This window comes from Benincasa hispida, chromosome 7 (assembly GCF_027475165.1).
Source record: "Benincasa hispida cultivar pf3 chromosome 7, pf3_genome.v1.1, whole genome shotgun sequence".
Taxonomy (NCBI): domain Eukaryota; kingdom Viridiplantae; phylum Streptophyta; class Magnoliopsida; order Cucurbitales; family Cucurbitaceae; genus Benincasa; species Benincasa hispida.
The window spans coordinates 55,355,718-55,371,117 of NC_143484.1; the positions used below are offsets into that span (position 1 = coordinate 55,355,718).

Genomic DNA, 15,400 nt, shown 5'->3' on the forward strand with positions numbered 1-15,400 from the left:
AAAACTATGAACAAGACTACTTCTATCTAAGGGGAAAATTCTCTAACAGAGCGAACTCCTTCACTGAAGGTGGCCTCTGGTATTTATAGAGCTTCGGGGTGAAAGGCTTCTTCTCTCTTATGATTGCATTTATGGTATGAAATTAATTCTCTGTCTGATGCGCCAAATATTTTCACCGAAAAGTTGAGTGTACTTGTTAAAGTAGGTCGTTAACGGCTTGTCAACTTAATTCAGAATCGACCGTCATCAGCTTTCTGTCCCATCGTGATTTATTATGCTTTTCACCCAAATGCACCTACCAAGATGCGTCGGCTCTATGCGGCAACCTTCTTGAGTAGATACTCGTGAGCGCAAATGATCGCATAGCCATGCATTAACGCAATCTCTTAATGCGCTCGGCCGTTGATTTCTTTGGATCACATTTTCCGCCTTGTGTCAATGCATATTCTGCACAAAATTACATAAGTTAACTGTTTTGATGCGATGGACGCATGTAACTGCAATATTGTGAACTTAATGCTTTTGGACGCAATCTTGTGTATTTTTATCATCGCAATCCTGCATTGTTTAATAACTTAGCACTGTAATAACGTGCATTTCTGTCCATTATCAAAGAGGTACCAAGCATAATCAACTCTGCCAATATGACTTGAAGACATAGATGGTTGAACCACTGAAGCTGTTGTATAACAACACACATCCATGATCATGATCCATTTCATTCAATCTTGTTGGTTGCTCATTAACATCCACTGAAGGACCACAACTTTGCTCTAGATGACCACAATCCATATATTCAAGTCTAGATGATCTCTCATTAGTAACAACTGAAGTACCGCCCAATTCTGAATTCAATTTTGTTGGATTAGTGCGGTCGTTGTCTAGTGATGATGTTCATGGTACAGTGTTGGTAGACAATGGAATATCATCCTCTTCCCGACGAAATTGATATGATTCCTGTATTGTCCGTCCACAGTTGTATCATCATAACTCACATTTCCAAACCCCATTCTAATATTTTCGTCCTGATTCAATTTTAGTGTTACAGATAACTGAAGTTTACTAAGCTCTTCTCGGAAAAGAAGGAAGCGAACATCATCATCATTCCTTATGTATTGTGAAGGGGCTTCATATTCAAGTTTATATTTAACTCTCAGTATAAGATCAAACTCTGAACAACTGACATTTGTAACCCTGTAAATGTGAGATTTAAGTTCTTCATACTTCAATGTAACAGGCACAATGATTCCTATCAACTCTCCCCCAATATACGAACTTTCATTCTCATCTCAATCACCTCCATATCGAATAAGTAGACACTTTTCTATCATCCTACAAAGCAAAAGAACATTTGCCATTAAATTGTACAAGAAATTGAAGTGTACTCTCGCTCTCTTTCTCGTAATCTCGCTCTCTCTCTCCCTCCCTCGTAATCTCGCTCTCTTTCTTAATCTCGCTCTCTCTTAGTCTTGCTTTCTCTCTTAATCTCGCTCTCTCTCACTCTCGTTCTCTCTCCCAATACAAAATTTTGTAATGCTACATTTCCAGAAATAACATATAAAAATAATTAAACAGACTCAAAATAATGAAACAGCTTTCTGAAAAATTTGTCCCGTTCTGAAAAAGCCTCGTCTTGGAAATCCCCGTTCGAAAAATCTTCGTTCAACAAAACACCATCGAAAACCAGAGAAGTAATCACCATTGAAATGGAGTTTAGAATTTAAAGAAATCACCATTGTATTGTGTAAGTATTATTATTGATTTGAGGCTTCTGTCATGAAAATTGTCAAATCATTCGTACATTGACGAGCAATCACATCAAACCAGAGAATTTAAAACAAGAGCGAGACTTACCTCGTGAGGCACTTGTGAAGACAATTTATATAATTTGGTATGACGATAATGTCAACAAATGATCAATAAACATTATTTTTTTTAAATGGATCATTTGAAAAAAATAGGTCATCTCTACAAATTTTTCGAACCGTGGTAGTTCAACTCATTCGCAACGCAAACAAAACTTGGTTCGAAACTCGGGTGCCTCATCGAAGAAAAGTTCCGTCTTTCATCTCGGCGCCGTCCACAGTCTTCCGCCGGAAAACTCAAGCGGAGCAAATTACTTTAAGAAAAACGACGGTCCTAAATTAAGATTGACCCTTCGTTAGTTGCAGAATTGATCCATGATTTGATCTCCAATTAATGGAAGACGACGTCGAGCAAGAGATATGGAGTTGGGGGGCAGGAACAGACGGCCAGCTGGGCACCGGACGACTCGAGGACGACAATCTCCCTCAACTCCTCCGAAATCCGACACTTTCCTCCGCCACCCCCATCTCATCCCTTTCCTGCGGTGGCGCTCATGTTATCGCTTTGACTGCCGGTATCCGATCCTCCTCCACCATAAAAGGGTTCATCCAGTGCCTCTTTCTTCTTCTTTCCCATTCTTTTTTGTTAATAATACAGGAATAAACGATTGAATATGTTGTAGAATTTCTGTTTAAGCTTTATGAATGCGATAGTGATTTAAGACCCGGATTCAAATTCCTATACTTGTCATTTACTCTCTAATTAATATCAATAAGTAGGTCTTGCTACTGATTTCAAAGTTAAGGGAGTGTAAAAGAATAAACAATTTAATAAGTATTTCGTAACTTATGAACTTTAGAGTTTAAGCTTCTTTTGATTTAGTGGTATTAATGTTTTTGAAGGTGGTGGGGTACTTGCATGGGGAAGAGGCAATTCAGGGCAGTTAGGGCTAGGAGACATGGCAAGCAGCTTACACCCTAAGCCAATGATGGGGTTGGGTAGCTACTTCATAACCCAAGTTTCTGCTGGATGGAGCCATTCTGGTTTTGTTTCAAGTCAGCATATTAATTATTGGTTCTTCTTTATGAAGTCTTGCATTACATCTTTCAGTAGAACCCTGTTTCCATTTTTCTGGTTTTTTGTTGTAGACGAGGGAAAGCTTTATACTTGTGGAGATGGCTCATTTGGGCAGTTAGGGCATGGTGATTACCAGTCACGTTGCTTCCCTGATGAGGTCTTGTTTTTCTCTGATAAACATGTTGATCAGATTGCATGTGGAATGCGCCACTCGCTTGCATTGGTGAAAGGTATAGAAAAGTATGTATGCGCATAAATTTTTGTAATGTAATGTTTCAGTGTTAAGATCAATTTACTTGAATCTATATCCATGTTTTCTCTGGTTTATTCTTTGCTTAAGGAACTTCCATCGTTCTACCTTCTCTATATCTATATCTGGGGTTGTCAAGAATTTTTGTATGTTCTGCCTTCTCTCCTTTTAATGATTCAACTGAAATTAGTTATCCAAGTTGTTGAGGGCAAATCTTTTGGTGAATTTCTCCACCCTTCCTTGATAGCTATCTAAGTCTATGTTGATGTCAATGCAGCAGTCTATCTCAAAGTTTGATGGTGATGATATGATGCAGGTTGTTCTGGTGATCAAGTTTATGGATTTGGAGCTGGGAAACGCGGTCAATTGGGTATCTCCAAGAAGATTCAGACTATTAATCTTCCCATACTTTCTTCCGATTTGGAAGCTGCTGAAATAGTTGGCATAGCTGCTGGTGGTGATCACAGTGCTGCTCTATCCTGTGAGTTGCATCGAATTTTCTTTGTATCCATATTGATTCCTCCAGTAAATTTGTAATTTTGGCATCAGTACAGTGAGCCATAAATGAATTGCATGGGCAACATCTATTTAACATGACTTTCCAAGTGCTTAAAAATGTGTTTTTAGGATCTATTAATAGCGTTCATCCTAACCGTTGTTATATGTTGGCTGCAATTGCTTCAGCTGATGGGCATCTCTACATTTGGGGAAGGGGATTCAAAAGCAATTCAGATGCATATTCTCCTCAACATCTACCTTCACCTTTGTCGTTCAGTAAAGTTGCTCTTGGATGGAATCATGCACTAGTTTTAACTTGTATTAACATTCATTCCATTTCTTACTTGATTGAATAGTAATCCCACCAGTACGCTTTCAGTTTTACCAGGATTGTATACATGTGATGATCTTCTTCTTGTTAAACGGCAACCATCCTTCATTGAACAGATGAAGGGGAACTTTATATGCTTGGCGGCAAACATCATGGAGCGCTGAGTGGTTCTGAAATGCTAAATGCAATGAAGTCTCTGCCTGGTAAAGGAATTAACTTTACCATTTGCCATCGTAACAAGCAAACCGTTCGAGTCCTTAGATGAGTTGCTTGCTGCTTACGACTTGATATGTGGATTTTCTTTGTAGTGCAGGTGATTCCGAGGAAGATAATTTCCAACCAATCCCGCCTCTTAGTGGAATAAAAGTTTTGGATATTGCGGCCGGGGCTGAGCATTCTGCAATCGTTACAGGCATGGTTTTGCAAAGTTGTCTGTTAATACCATTTTCGGTCGCCGTCCTTACATTGTTCAAGTTTTATTGATTGTGCAGAGGATGGTGCTGTAAAGACTTGGGGTTGGGGGGAGCATGGTCAGCTGGGTTTGGGAGATACATGTGACCACACCAATCCACAAACGGTGAATTTAAACCTCAAACAGAAGAGTACTGCTTTAGACATCAAAGTCTATTGTGGCAGTGGCTTTACAGTTGCTGTTGCAACATCCCATGCTGCTTCAAATCTCCCCAATTGAAACTGCATTGCTTTTTGGAGACAACTCCAGTGAGCTGCCTGGCAGCTGATCTGCCACTAGATGATTTTTAGCTTTTGATATGTAAAGTATGAGGAAAAAAGGGACGAGGATCAAAAGCAATACTACAAAATTTTATTGAGCTAATTGAGTCTTCAACAATTTTTATTGAGCTAATTGAGTCTCGTGGAAAAATTATTCTATCTAACTATATTTTTACATCAAAACTACTCGTGGATGGAGGCTGGAGGAAAACTAAACTAGAAGTTGAGCGAAATGCATGTATAACTCGAAGGACTATGCTACAAGAGGGGAAAGTTGACGAGGCACCCGGCTCTTTGCTAGGCAAGAAAAAGAATATAAACGGCCTGGTGTAAACTGCTACATGATGATCAGTAGATTATTTTCATATCCACTGGTGTTAACAATTGGGCGTAAAGGATCGATCTTCCATTGACCATCAACAATGAATTTAATCTGCATATCACAAAAAACCGTGAGATGTGTGTTCGCATAAACTATGTTAATAGAAATTCCAAAGAATAACAAACCTCGTATTTTCCAGGATACAGCTTTAGGAACAGGGAGAATACCCCCGTACTGGACCTTTCCATCTTCCTCTGCAAGTTGGGAGCAAGCGAATAAAGACTATATGAGATAATGAATTAAACCACAAAACTGTGCAGTTCTTCCGTTTATGAGATTTGCAACTAGACATCCGTAACATCACTTCCACTACAATTGGAAGCATTCGGTGTAATTATGGAAAGATCACCCACTAGAAGCCTACATGATCATTTTCTTTTAAGATGTACACCATGAAATTCAATCTCACTCATAACCATTAAACATCATCTGCCTGAGCAGTAGTTATCTGACAACAATTATCTTTCCAACTATATGTCACATTTGAATTGAAGGAACCTAAGATCATAAAATGTAAATCCATTGCAAGCAAGTCATTCAGCATCCTAGCATAAGTAGTGGAAGTTATCAAAATAGAAAGTCCTAGTTATTTGTCAGCGGGGAAAATGTACGTTCCCAGAAAAAGCTCACTCAGCTAGCAGAAAATATACTAGAGACAGGAATGGAGGGTAGAGTAACCCACAGCCCACAGTGTTCATTTTCATCAGTGCGGTGTCGTGGATTTCTTATTGAGAAGCCTAACTTCTGAGCTACAACGAAGAGCCAATCACATTTCGATCTTCTCTTTTTCCTTTTTTTTCTTTTTCTGATGAAAGTGCTGATAACATTTATACAGTAGGCAAGCAGTACATTCTAGAGGCATAATAGAGGAACCAGTCCCACGTTACACGTTCGATATTCCGATGTTAGTTTTAATTTTTAAATGTCCCTAGGTTATTTCAACTGTCAAAATCAAGCAAAATAATCAAATAGGAAGATTTTTTTACCTGGGTTGACCAACCATCGAATGACCCTACTAAGAGAACCTCTGATGCAGAATTAGGCCACACCACGCAAGCAGTACGTAGAAGTTGCAAAGCTCTGCGGGCACAATTGATCCTCTTTTGTTTCCCCTCTATCACCTTTTGTGCATCACTGAAAAGACTTAATGTCATTGATACGTCCATGGTTAAAACAAATCACTAAGCAAAGCAGGAATTTCCATACATAATTGTCAGTGCCATCTTTCCTTCTATCACGGCTATCTTTGCTCGTATAGACCGTAGCTTATCCTTGGCATTCAGGATCTCATTTTCTTGAAACTCAAAAGCATCCGAAAGCTCCAGCAAATCATCAGAAGATTTACTTTGACCCTAATGATCATGATAGCAATAAACAGGCACGTCAATATTTTATTGTGTTTAACATTATTGCTCAACGATCAAGAGGTATTAATCCTTTTTTAATCAAAACTGTAAGACTAATTGACATCTTTTACTTTATTCAGATCTTCTTCCAGTTCCAGAAGAGGAAATGAAAGAATCATGCACCATCCATTAAAATCCAGGACATGTAGAACGTCTCAGTTCATTTGATAACAAAATCAGGTTGCAGAATAAACCTTCTCAGACACAAATGCATTAGATCTCAATGAGCCAATTACGGACGAGAGCTCCAACTCCATGTTCTGAAGGTGACGTCGTAGTTGATTGTGATTCATTTCTTTCTCGCTAGAGTTTGAATTGGTAGAATCCCCTCTATATCCTAGTGATTCATATCTCAGAACATCTAATACTTCCCCGCTCCTTCCCGTGCTCAAAGCAATTTCAGAAGCTGTACATATTAAAAATCAGTTGATGCAAACTCTAATATCACAGAAACCAACCTATGAATACATGAATAAATGAAGAACCTTCAAAGTCTTTATCTTGAAGATCTGTCTTGAATGTGCTCCAAGATCTCTGCACCTCAGGGGTAACAGAGCCTCCAAGACCGTTCAGTTGTACAGGAGAAGAACCCTGACTAAGACAAACCCCCAAATCGCTCCATTTCTCTTGTTTGCCACTCAGCGGTGTGCTGATAGTGCTTCCTTGTAGGTCAGCAACTGTCTTTTACCAGGCAAGAAGCATCACAAGTTAAGTTTCAGCCTTTTCCAATTCTTACGAGGGAATTATCCATATCATGATTTCAAAGTTGAAAAAAGGAAAAAGAAGTAGCACAAGCACGGCCAATTGTGACAAGCCAATGGGGAAGATATCCTGCATCAAATTCTAGATATATCTTTCAGCCTTGTTACTCTAACGACTACTTAATATGATAGCAGGATGATCCCTAATTACATCGTTAGTTACAGAAACAACGTTGCTCACATTGGGAAAATCAGTCTATTGTTTCACTGCAGCAAGCTTACCTCCTTTGCTGTTGTTTCAGGAAGCAAATCATTTTTACCAGCTCCGAAGGTCGCATTTCTTTCTTTTTCCAATCGACTCAGCATACCCTCAATCCCAGACTCATCCTGAGCAACAGTGTCTCTGTGAAAAGGAAAGCATGTAAGACTAATCGCCCTTACAAATATTGTTGATAGTAGACAAAACTAGACACAACAAGGAAAACTCAATACTCTGTCGTTAAAATGATTATTAAGTTACTCAGATTTATGTTATTTTGTTTCAGTTTCTCAAACATGAAAAAAAAAATATTAAAGAACAAAAAAACATCTTAAAATTTCCCAATGAGAAAACGATTTTAAGGTTGATAACTCATTAGCAACCACGTTAAATGAAATTGTTCATAAAATCAGGGGCAGGTAGGGTACGGGGAGCCGGAAGAGAAACCATCTTTCACAACCTGAAACAATTATTTGTCGTAGTAATCATTTAGAATTCTTTCAATGGAATACTATAACACACCCTGAAGATAGCTGAGAATAAATGTCAAGATAATAGCATTTTTCACGCATGTTATTCGCAAATAGTTACTTTTATATGTATTTATTTCGAATGAAGAAGAAAGAAACTAAGATGTCATAATGGAATCCTCACAGTGATCTACCGGTGAATGAAGATGATGTAGATGAAGAAGCAATGGGAGAAAGAGGCGTCGCAAATCTCTGACTTTCATCACACTTTAAACTATTGGATAATCCAAAATTATCCCAATCAGTAGCCAATATAGACTCCCGTTCATCGAGACAGAATTGTCCAATACCCCCATCTTCTTCCTCGTCCAAATTCCATCCAAGACAAAGCCAACCACCTTTCTTGACAATAGCATCCACCAAATCCTCCCTGCCGGCCTCAATCAGGTCTTTCTTACTCGGAAACGCTTCTGGGTTTCTTGAGCTTCTCATAAACTCCAATATCTCCGCCTCCAATGCGAAATCCCCTTCTCTATCCAAATCTTTACACCTTGTCACAAACCCAGAACAACCATAGAGCATACCCTTGGAAAACGAAAGCGCACACTTCCTCTCTGTCGCAGCCATATGATGCGAATTCCATCCCCATTTTGAGTTGGGAACAAAAACAATGGAGGGTAATACGGAAGGGCTCAAATATCCAAAGTCGGTTGGGAAGAAGAAATAAGAAGTGGGTAATGCGTTGGTGAAGACGAGCATTGTTCAGGCATTTCGTCGAACACCTGGTGCTCAGAGAAAAGAAGTAGTGCGCGAAAGAGGGAAGAACACAGTCATCGATGCAACGGAACAAAACCACTGGGAAATGCAAGGCGCATTAATTAAGTGCAGAAATAAGATAACCTGACGTTGAAGGGACAATCTTGGGTTGGGCGGGGGAGCCAATTGGAGGCTTCATTTGCTTCTGAATTGATGGTTGGCAGTTGGGAAGTGATGGAGAAGAATCAAGAACGGTGGTGCTTCAATACACAAATTGTGGCTGTGGCCTTTACCGGTGAACCAAGATACGATACCAAATTGGAAAGAAAACCGAGCAAAATGTGACGACTAAATGACGAACAGAAAATTTATATACCACGCTGCTTTTTTTGTTTTCATCTACACAAATGTTAGTTGTCAATTTTACGAAAATGTCCCTCAAAATATGGATAAAATGTAGGCATTGTTGGAAATAAATAAATAAATATTTCACATTTTATTAATCAATTGAAATATTTATTGCATTTTTGTAATGGAAATGTAAATGTTAATATATAGATACGTGGGGAAAAAAAAAAAGAATTGCTGAAAAGTATTCTTTTTACGGTACTAAATGTCGCATCATTTTTTTTTAAGAAGAGATGCTTATATGTTAAGCAATAAACATAGGGAATATTATATAGGACCTAAAATTTTCCAATACGATACTAGAGATAGCCTACAAAAATTACTTTGTTTTATTCTATTTTTTATCATTGTATTTTTAAAACTATATACTTTTCAATAAAACTCAAAATTAGTATTAGCTGCTATTTATTAAAATTAAAAAAAATAACAAAACAAAAATCACTCTAAAATGTTTGAAGAAATATTTACATTATGCAATTTCTTTGATGAAGTTATTATTGTTATTTAACTGATTTCGATAAAAGTTGACTTCAAGATATTGATTTTAAGTAAATGAGCTAGATTTGAACATTTAAAATTATATGACCAAAATCCAATAAACTCAAGAGAGAGAAATGACATTTATTAAATGATAAATTTAAGCTAATTACAAGTTGTTAAGGTCATTTATTGAATTTATGACTAATTAAAAATTATTGTCTAAATTAAAATTCAGAGACGTCTGATTGCGCTTAAAATTATAAATTGGATTAAGCCAAGTAATTAGAGTTGTTTGGGTTCGAAGTTCGACTTAATTCAAGTCCATGATGAAAATTTAAGCTAAAAAAATTTATGAGTCTATGCCCAACATTAGCCCAAATCCACTATTTGGACAGAGTCCATGAAAAATCTCTAGAGGTCTTATCCATTTATTGGGGAAGTTCACAAAATTAAAGGCGAAACTCAGAAAGCTATCAAGGTTGAAGTCCTGAGACTCTTAAAATTCAAAGGTTGAAGCTCTAAAGATCTGAAAAACACAACTCCTCTGAAACAATGTACATTATTTATCAAAGAAACATTGAAATCTCTTCCTTTTTCTTAAACTATTCACAAACTTGAAACTAATTTGAATGGAGTGTGTGGCTTGACACCACATATATATAGTTATTTCTCTTTTGCAAATTGAGTTTCAATTTCTATTATACAAATATAGATTTTCACATACCTTTAAACTTAGAAGTAGTTGGGAATAAGATTTGTAATTATCACATGATTGTTAAAATTGTTTTGTTTTGTTTTCGTTTTTTTAGACAAGAACATAAAGTAGTTTTCACTTGTGTTTTATATTTTGTGATTTTATTCTTGTTGTTATTATGTCTTTAGTCATTTATCTCCTTTTTTTTTTTTTTTATTTGAAAATGAAAGAAAGCAGAAGGATTGGGTCCCCACAAAAAAGTTAAATAGTGAGCTTTAATCAGACTTAAGAATCTAGGCCCTATTTAATTATCATCTCTCTCTTTTCTTTTGGCATATAATCAAGATTAAAAATATTAATGTCAAACTATCGAAATCTCATTTTTATGAAAACAATAATGAATTTTTATTAAAAAAATTAAAATATTTAAATTAATAAATAATTATTTTATGCATTTTAAACAAGTTAATATGCTTGTTATTTAGGTATGTATATATACAATAGTGCATTGTAGGGCTTATTTTCATGTTTCGTCGATTTTTTTATGGTATAATGAAAATATTGATTTACTCTCCATATTGATGTCGAACCTATGAAAATGCAAAAATATCAATGAAAATGTCAACATGTTGGTAAAATTTTAATAACATAAATATAATTATCATAATATAGGTTGACTATTGTATGTAGAAATGGTTGTTGCAACAAGATCTAATTTGTGGTATTCGATTCTATCTAACGTTATTAAACTTTTCATCAAATGTTAGTTAATAAATTAGGAGGACTAATTTTAGAATCTAGCCACGAGCTTGTTTAAATGAATAGTCAAGGTGTCGAAACAAGACGTCGGGATAACCTACTGGACGCTTAGACAATGTAGTGAAGCTTTCGTCAGTGGCAACATGCATCTCTACATGGTTAAGATTGAGTTTGGCAAGCATAACTCGGGGAAAATTTTCCTAACTTGGGAAAATTTCCAATAACATGAGAGTATGGAAAACTCCCTTCATTTATTGTGTTAGTACCTAAAATAACTAGGTCTGGAAGTAAAATTAGTCATTGTTCATACATGGGCTTCTCCACTACGAAATGAGCCCCTTCAAATGAAAAAATTTGCCACATTAAAATTACCTTATGGAAAGATTTGTTTGATATTTCAAAAATTGCTCATAAACAGTCGAACAAGTAGGTTTGTTGAGGAAAAAAAAAAGTTTGGGTAGAATCAAACCTGAAAGTGTCAGAATTTTTTTTTTCTCATAAAGAATTACTATTATTCAAGATGTACTAAATTGTTTTATTTCTCACTTTTCATTAAAATGGATCATAATTATGAGTTGAAAACGATCTTCAATTTCAATCACATAAGCTACCTCTCTAATATGGCCGCATTTTGATTAGATTGTTGAATGAACCTTCAAGATTTCCACATATTTATTCAACCCAAGCCCTAAACTAGTTGAACCTTTTGCTTGGGGCCCAACCTAATAGCACATATAATACTTATAGGAAACCCAATTTAATAGAAAAGATGAAAAAGAAATCTAATAAATTATTCGATATGGGGAAAATAAAGTTCTGGTGTGACTAATAATTTCACCAAAAATCCTTACAAGAACAGTCACCATCTTTAAAATGATGAAACCTGTTCCTATCTCTCACAATAATCTCCCTGTCAAAAATTTTAGATATCATCTTCGTTACATCATGGCAATCCCAGCAAACTCTGAGGTTCTTCACTATTCTAATGGGCAACCCCTCCTTCAGACTAATCAATCCAAATGCAATGGCCATCTTCTCACTATGTTTACACAATGCATCTTCTTTTTCTTCTTCTTCTATATCAAATAGAACAGGGTTAGTATTTGCTACATATCCTGCTAACTTCAGCTGTTGAGAGATTTCTCCCCACATCGTTTCGATGGCATGGTAACTCGGGTGGGACTTGTCACCTACAAAGAATTCATGAACTTCTCCATTGACCTCCATAACACTGCAACCAGGGAGTTTGTTTACGCCTTCAACTTTCATGGATTGACGCACATTACTTACTTTTTCCCAATTCTTCATGTCGGCGTATATGTTCGATAACAGCACATAAGCACCCTGATTCTTGGCTTCAAGCTCTACCAATTTTCTTGAGGCAAACTCGCCCAACTCCATATTCTTGTACATTCTACAGGCATTGAGCAAAGCTCCCCAAGCACCCGCGTGTGGCTTAAGGGGCATGGTGTTGATGAAGTTTAGAGCCTCATCCAACCGCCCCGCTCGCCCATATAAATCCACCATACAACCATAGTGCTCAAGCTGTGGTTCAATGCCATGGTCTCTCTTCATTGAATCGAAATGTGAACGACCTTCATCGACAAATCCAACCACGCTACAACCTCTTAGAACAGAAATGAATGTGATTTCATTAGGGGCAATTCCTTCACGTTTCATAAGTGAAAACAGTTCAAGGCACTTCTGGCCATAACCATTCATGGCAAGCCCACCTATGGCACTACTCCAGGTATAAACATTCTTTTCATTCATTTCCCAGAAAACCTTCATGGCCTTATCAACATTTCCACATTTGAAATACATATCAACAAGTGCAGTGCCCAAATTGACAGTCATTCGAATCTTGTTCCTCTCTATATAAGCATGTGCCCATTTCCCTTGGTATAGTGCACCCAAGTGAGTGCAGGCTGTTAAAACTGAAACCATAGACACCTCATTAACCTTGACACCATCCATTTGCATAAGTTTAAACAGATTCAAAGCTTCCCTTGATTGCCCCCTTTGAGCATAACCAGCAATCATAGCATTCCACGACACAGAATCCCTCTGAGGCATTGCGTCGAACAGGTTTCGTGCAAAATCAGTATCACCACATTTTGCACAAGCACTCACCATGGCCGTCTGACAGACTATATCTGGCTCGTGAACTGATTGAAACACATGATAACATGAACTCAAACAACCCATTTCAGCATACATAAAGATTAACCCACTTTGAACATGTGGGTCAAATTCAAAACCATGTTTGATAAGTGCACCATGAACAGTTGGACCTGCTTCACAAGCAGACAATTGGGCGCAAGTCCGAACCAGAAAATTGAAAGTGTAATTGTCTGGTGACATAACATCATTGGATTGGAGAATTTTCTTGTAAAACTGGAAGCTTTTGTGTGGGGTCAAGCTTTTGGAATAGGCTCTGATCATGGAATTTAAGGCAAATAAGGTTGGATCGGCACATTGGTCCAAAATTTGATTAGAATACAATAGATTGTTGGGGTTTTTGAGGGCAATGGATGCAACAAATTGGCCTAAAAGTTGGCGATCATTGAAAAGGCCATTGATGAGCAATTGGGTATGGATTTGTTTGAGCTCTTTGAGCGTGATGAAGGAATCGATCAAAGCAATCGTTGGGTGCTTTGCGATATTTTTTAAGGTGCTCATAGATACTAATCAAAGTAGGAACAGAAGTCCAAATGCAGCAATCAAAACTATCTGATATGTCTTTTTTTGACTGTGTGAACTCTTATATCAATTAGACCAACCTATGAACATATGAAAAAAATGAAAAACTTTCAAAATCTTCTTCTCGAGTTAGGTACGAAAGCAATGGAGGGTAATACGGAAGGGCCCAAACATCCAAACTCGGCTGGGAAGAAGTAATAAGAAGTGGGAAATGCGTTGGTGAAGACGAGCATGGTTCAGGCATTTCGTCGAACACCTGGTGCTCAGATAAAAAGAAATGCCCGAAAAAGGGAGAGGAGAGGGGAAGACACAGTTACCTATGCAACGGAACAAAACTAGTGGGAAATGCAAGGCGTATAAATTAAGTACAGAAATGAGATAACCATAAATTGATGGTTGATGTTTGGGCAGAGGATGTAATTCGAGACTTCATTTGCTTCTGAATCGATGGTTGGCTTGCCTGGCAGTCGGGAAGTAATGAAGAAGAATGAAGATCATTGATGGTTCAATACACAAATTGCGGCTGTGGCCTTCACCGGTGAACCGAGACACGATACCAAGATGGAAAAGAAAAACGAGCGAAATGTGACGACTGAATGACAAACAGAGAATTTATACGAGGTGGCTTACTTTGTTTACATCTACACAAATGCTTGTTTTTTTTTTACCCCACAATTTTAAAAACTAAGTATAATTACCTTCACATTTCAAAAGTCCTCTAAACCCTTCAAATCTCACTCTCACGATTTCCCTTCCATTTTCCCCTCCATTTTCCCTTACCATTTCCTCAATCTCACTCCATTTATCTTGATTTCCCTTGCTATTTTCCTTTTCATTGTAGATTATTTGAGATTTTTCATCTATGAATTTTCATTTTTTCGCTCAATGTTAGTTTATCTTAGATGCTATAAAATGATTGTTTTAAATCTATGTTAGATCTATGTTGAATATTATTTTTTTTCCTAAAAACATCATGTTCGATGTTTTTTGAATAATTTTGGGCCTAAAAATAAGTTTCTGAAAATCTGTCTTACCCGATCGGGCTTCATATAAGGGTGACCGGGTATGTGACTAGACGGGGAGGATTGGGGAAGATTTGGGAAAGATTGGCACCCGATGCTAGACCGGTCGGGCCCATGTATATTTCGACTGAGTATGGGCGAGAAAGAGAGGAAAGGATGAGGGGGAAGGGGGCAAAACCGAGTAGGGGTAGGGGCGCCCGGCCGGGCTTCAAACTACTTGGTCAGGTATGCAATCGGGCGGGGAAGATTGAGGAAGATTTGGGGAAGATTGACGCCTGGTGCTAGACCGATTGAGCCTATGTATATTTCGACCTGGTATGGACGGGAAAGAGAGGAAATGACGAGGGGGAAGGGGCAAAATCGAGTAGAGGTAGGGGCGTCCGACCAGGCTTCAAACTACTTGGTCGGGTACGTGACTGGGCGGGGAAGATTGGTATTTGGCTCGGTCTTGAGCCTAGCTGGGTATGGGGTCGGGTCAAAAACCAGAAAAGGGGACTGTGAAGGGTCATGACCGGGAAGGGGGGGACCAGGCGAAAAGGGGAGGGGAACGGGTAGACTTGATTGGGATCGGGTAGGGGTAGGGGGCGCCCAGCCGGGTCAGGGAAGAGGGACTGGGCGCCCGACCGGGACTGGGAAGGGTATGGCTAGGGGCGAGGAGTTTCACTC

At 37.9% G+C, this 15,400-nt stretch overlaps 3 protein-coding genes across 8 annotated transcripts; 1 reads left to right on the forward strand and 2 right to left on the reverse strand.

Annotated features, from left to right (window-relative positions):
- The first annotated feature begins 1,950 nt into the window (after positions 1 to 1,950).
- LOC120081337 (Regulator of chromosome condensation (RCC1) family protein) lies at positions 1,951 to 4,827 on the forward strand. 6 transcript variants are annotated; one of them, XM_039036093.2, is made up of 8 exons: positions 1,951 to 2,380; positions 2,709 to 2,861; positions 2,955 to 3,113; positions 3,450 to 3,614; positions 3,818 to 3,949; positions 4,079 to 4,165; positions 4,276 to 4,374; positions 4,454 to 4,827. In XM_039036093.2, exons 1-8 carry the CDS (start codon positions 2,200 to 2,202, stop codon positions 4,651 to 4,653), a joined length of 1,176 nt encoding a protein of 391 aa, XP_038892021.1. In that variant the 5' UTR covers positions 1,951 to 2,199; the 3' UTR covers positions 4,654 to 4,827. The 6 variants fall into 6 exon arrangements, with proteins under 6 accessions (XP_038892021.1, XP_090171589.1, XP_090171588.1 ...); XM_090315463.1 differs by having other exon boundaries at positions 1,965 to 2,380; positions 4,271 to 4,374; XM_090315462.1 differs by having other exon boundaries at positions 1,997 to 2,408.
- LOC120081336 (5'-AMP-activated protein kinase-like protein) lies at positions 4,766 to 9,109 on the reverse strand. Its single transcript, XM_039036091.2, has 8 exons — positions 8,097 to 9,109; positions 7,466 to 7,586; positions 6,968 to 7,163; positions 6,677 to 6,888; positions 6,283 to 6,428; positions 6,063 to 6,210; positions 5,202 to 5,270; positions 4,766 to 5,127 (listed from the first exon to the last, which is right to left on the reverse strand). The coding sequence occupies exons 1-8, from the start codon at positions 8,669 to 8,671 to the stop codon at positions 5,032 to 5,034; spliced, it is 1,563 nt and encodes a 520-aa protein (XP_038892019.2). The 5' UTR covers positions 8,672 to 9,109; the 3' UTR covers positions 4,766 to 5,031.
- A 2,700-nt stretch (positions 9,110 to 11,809) lies between these two features.
- LOC120081172 (Tetratricopeptide repeat (TPR)-like superfamily protein) lies at positions 11,810 to 14,485 on the reverse strand. Its single transcript, XM_039035857.2, has one exon. The coding sequence runs from the start codon at positions 13,689 to 13,691 to the stop codon at positions 11,844 to 11,846; it is 1,848 nt and encodes a 615-aa protein (XP_038891785.1). The 5' UTR covers positions 13,692 to 14,485; the 3' UTR covers positions 11,810 to 11,843.
- Positions 14,486 to 15,400: the final 915 nt, after the last annotated feature.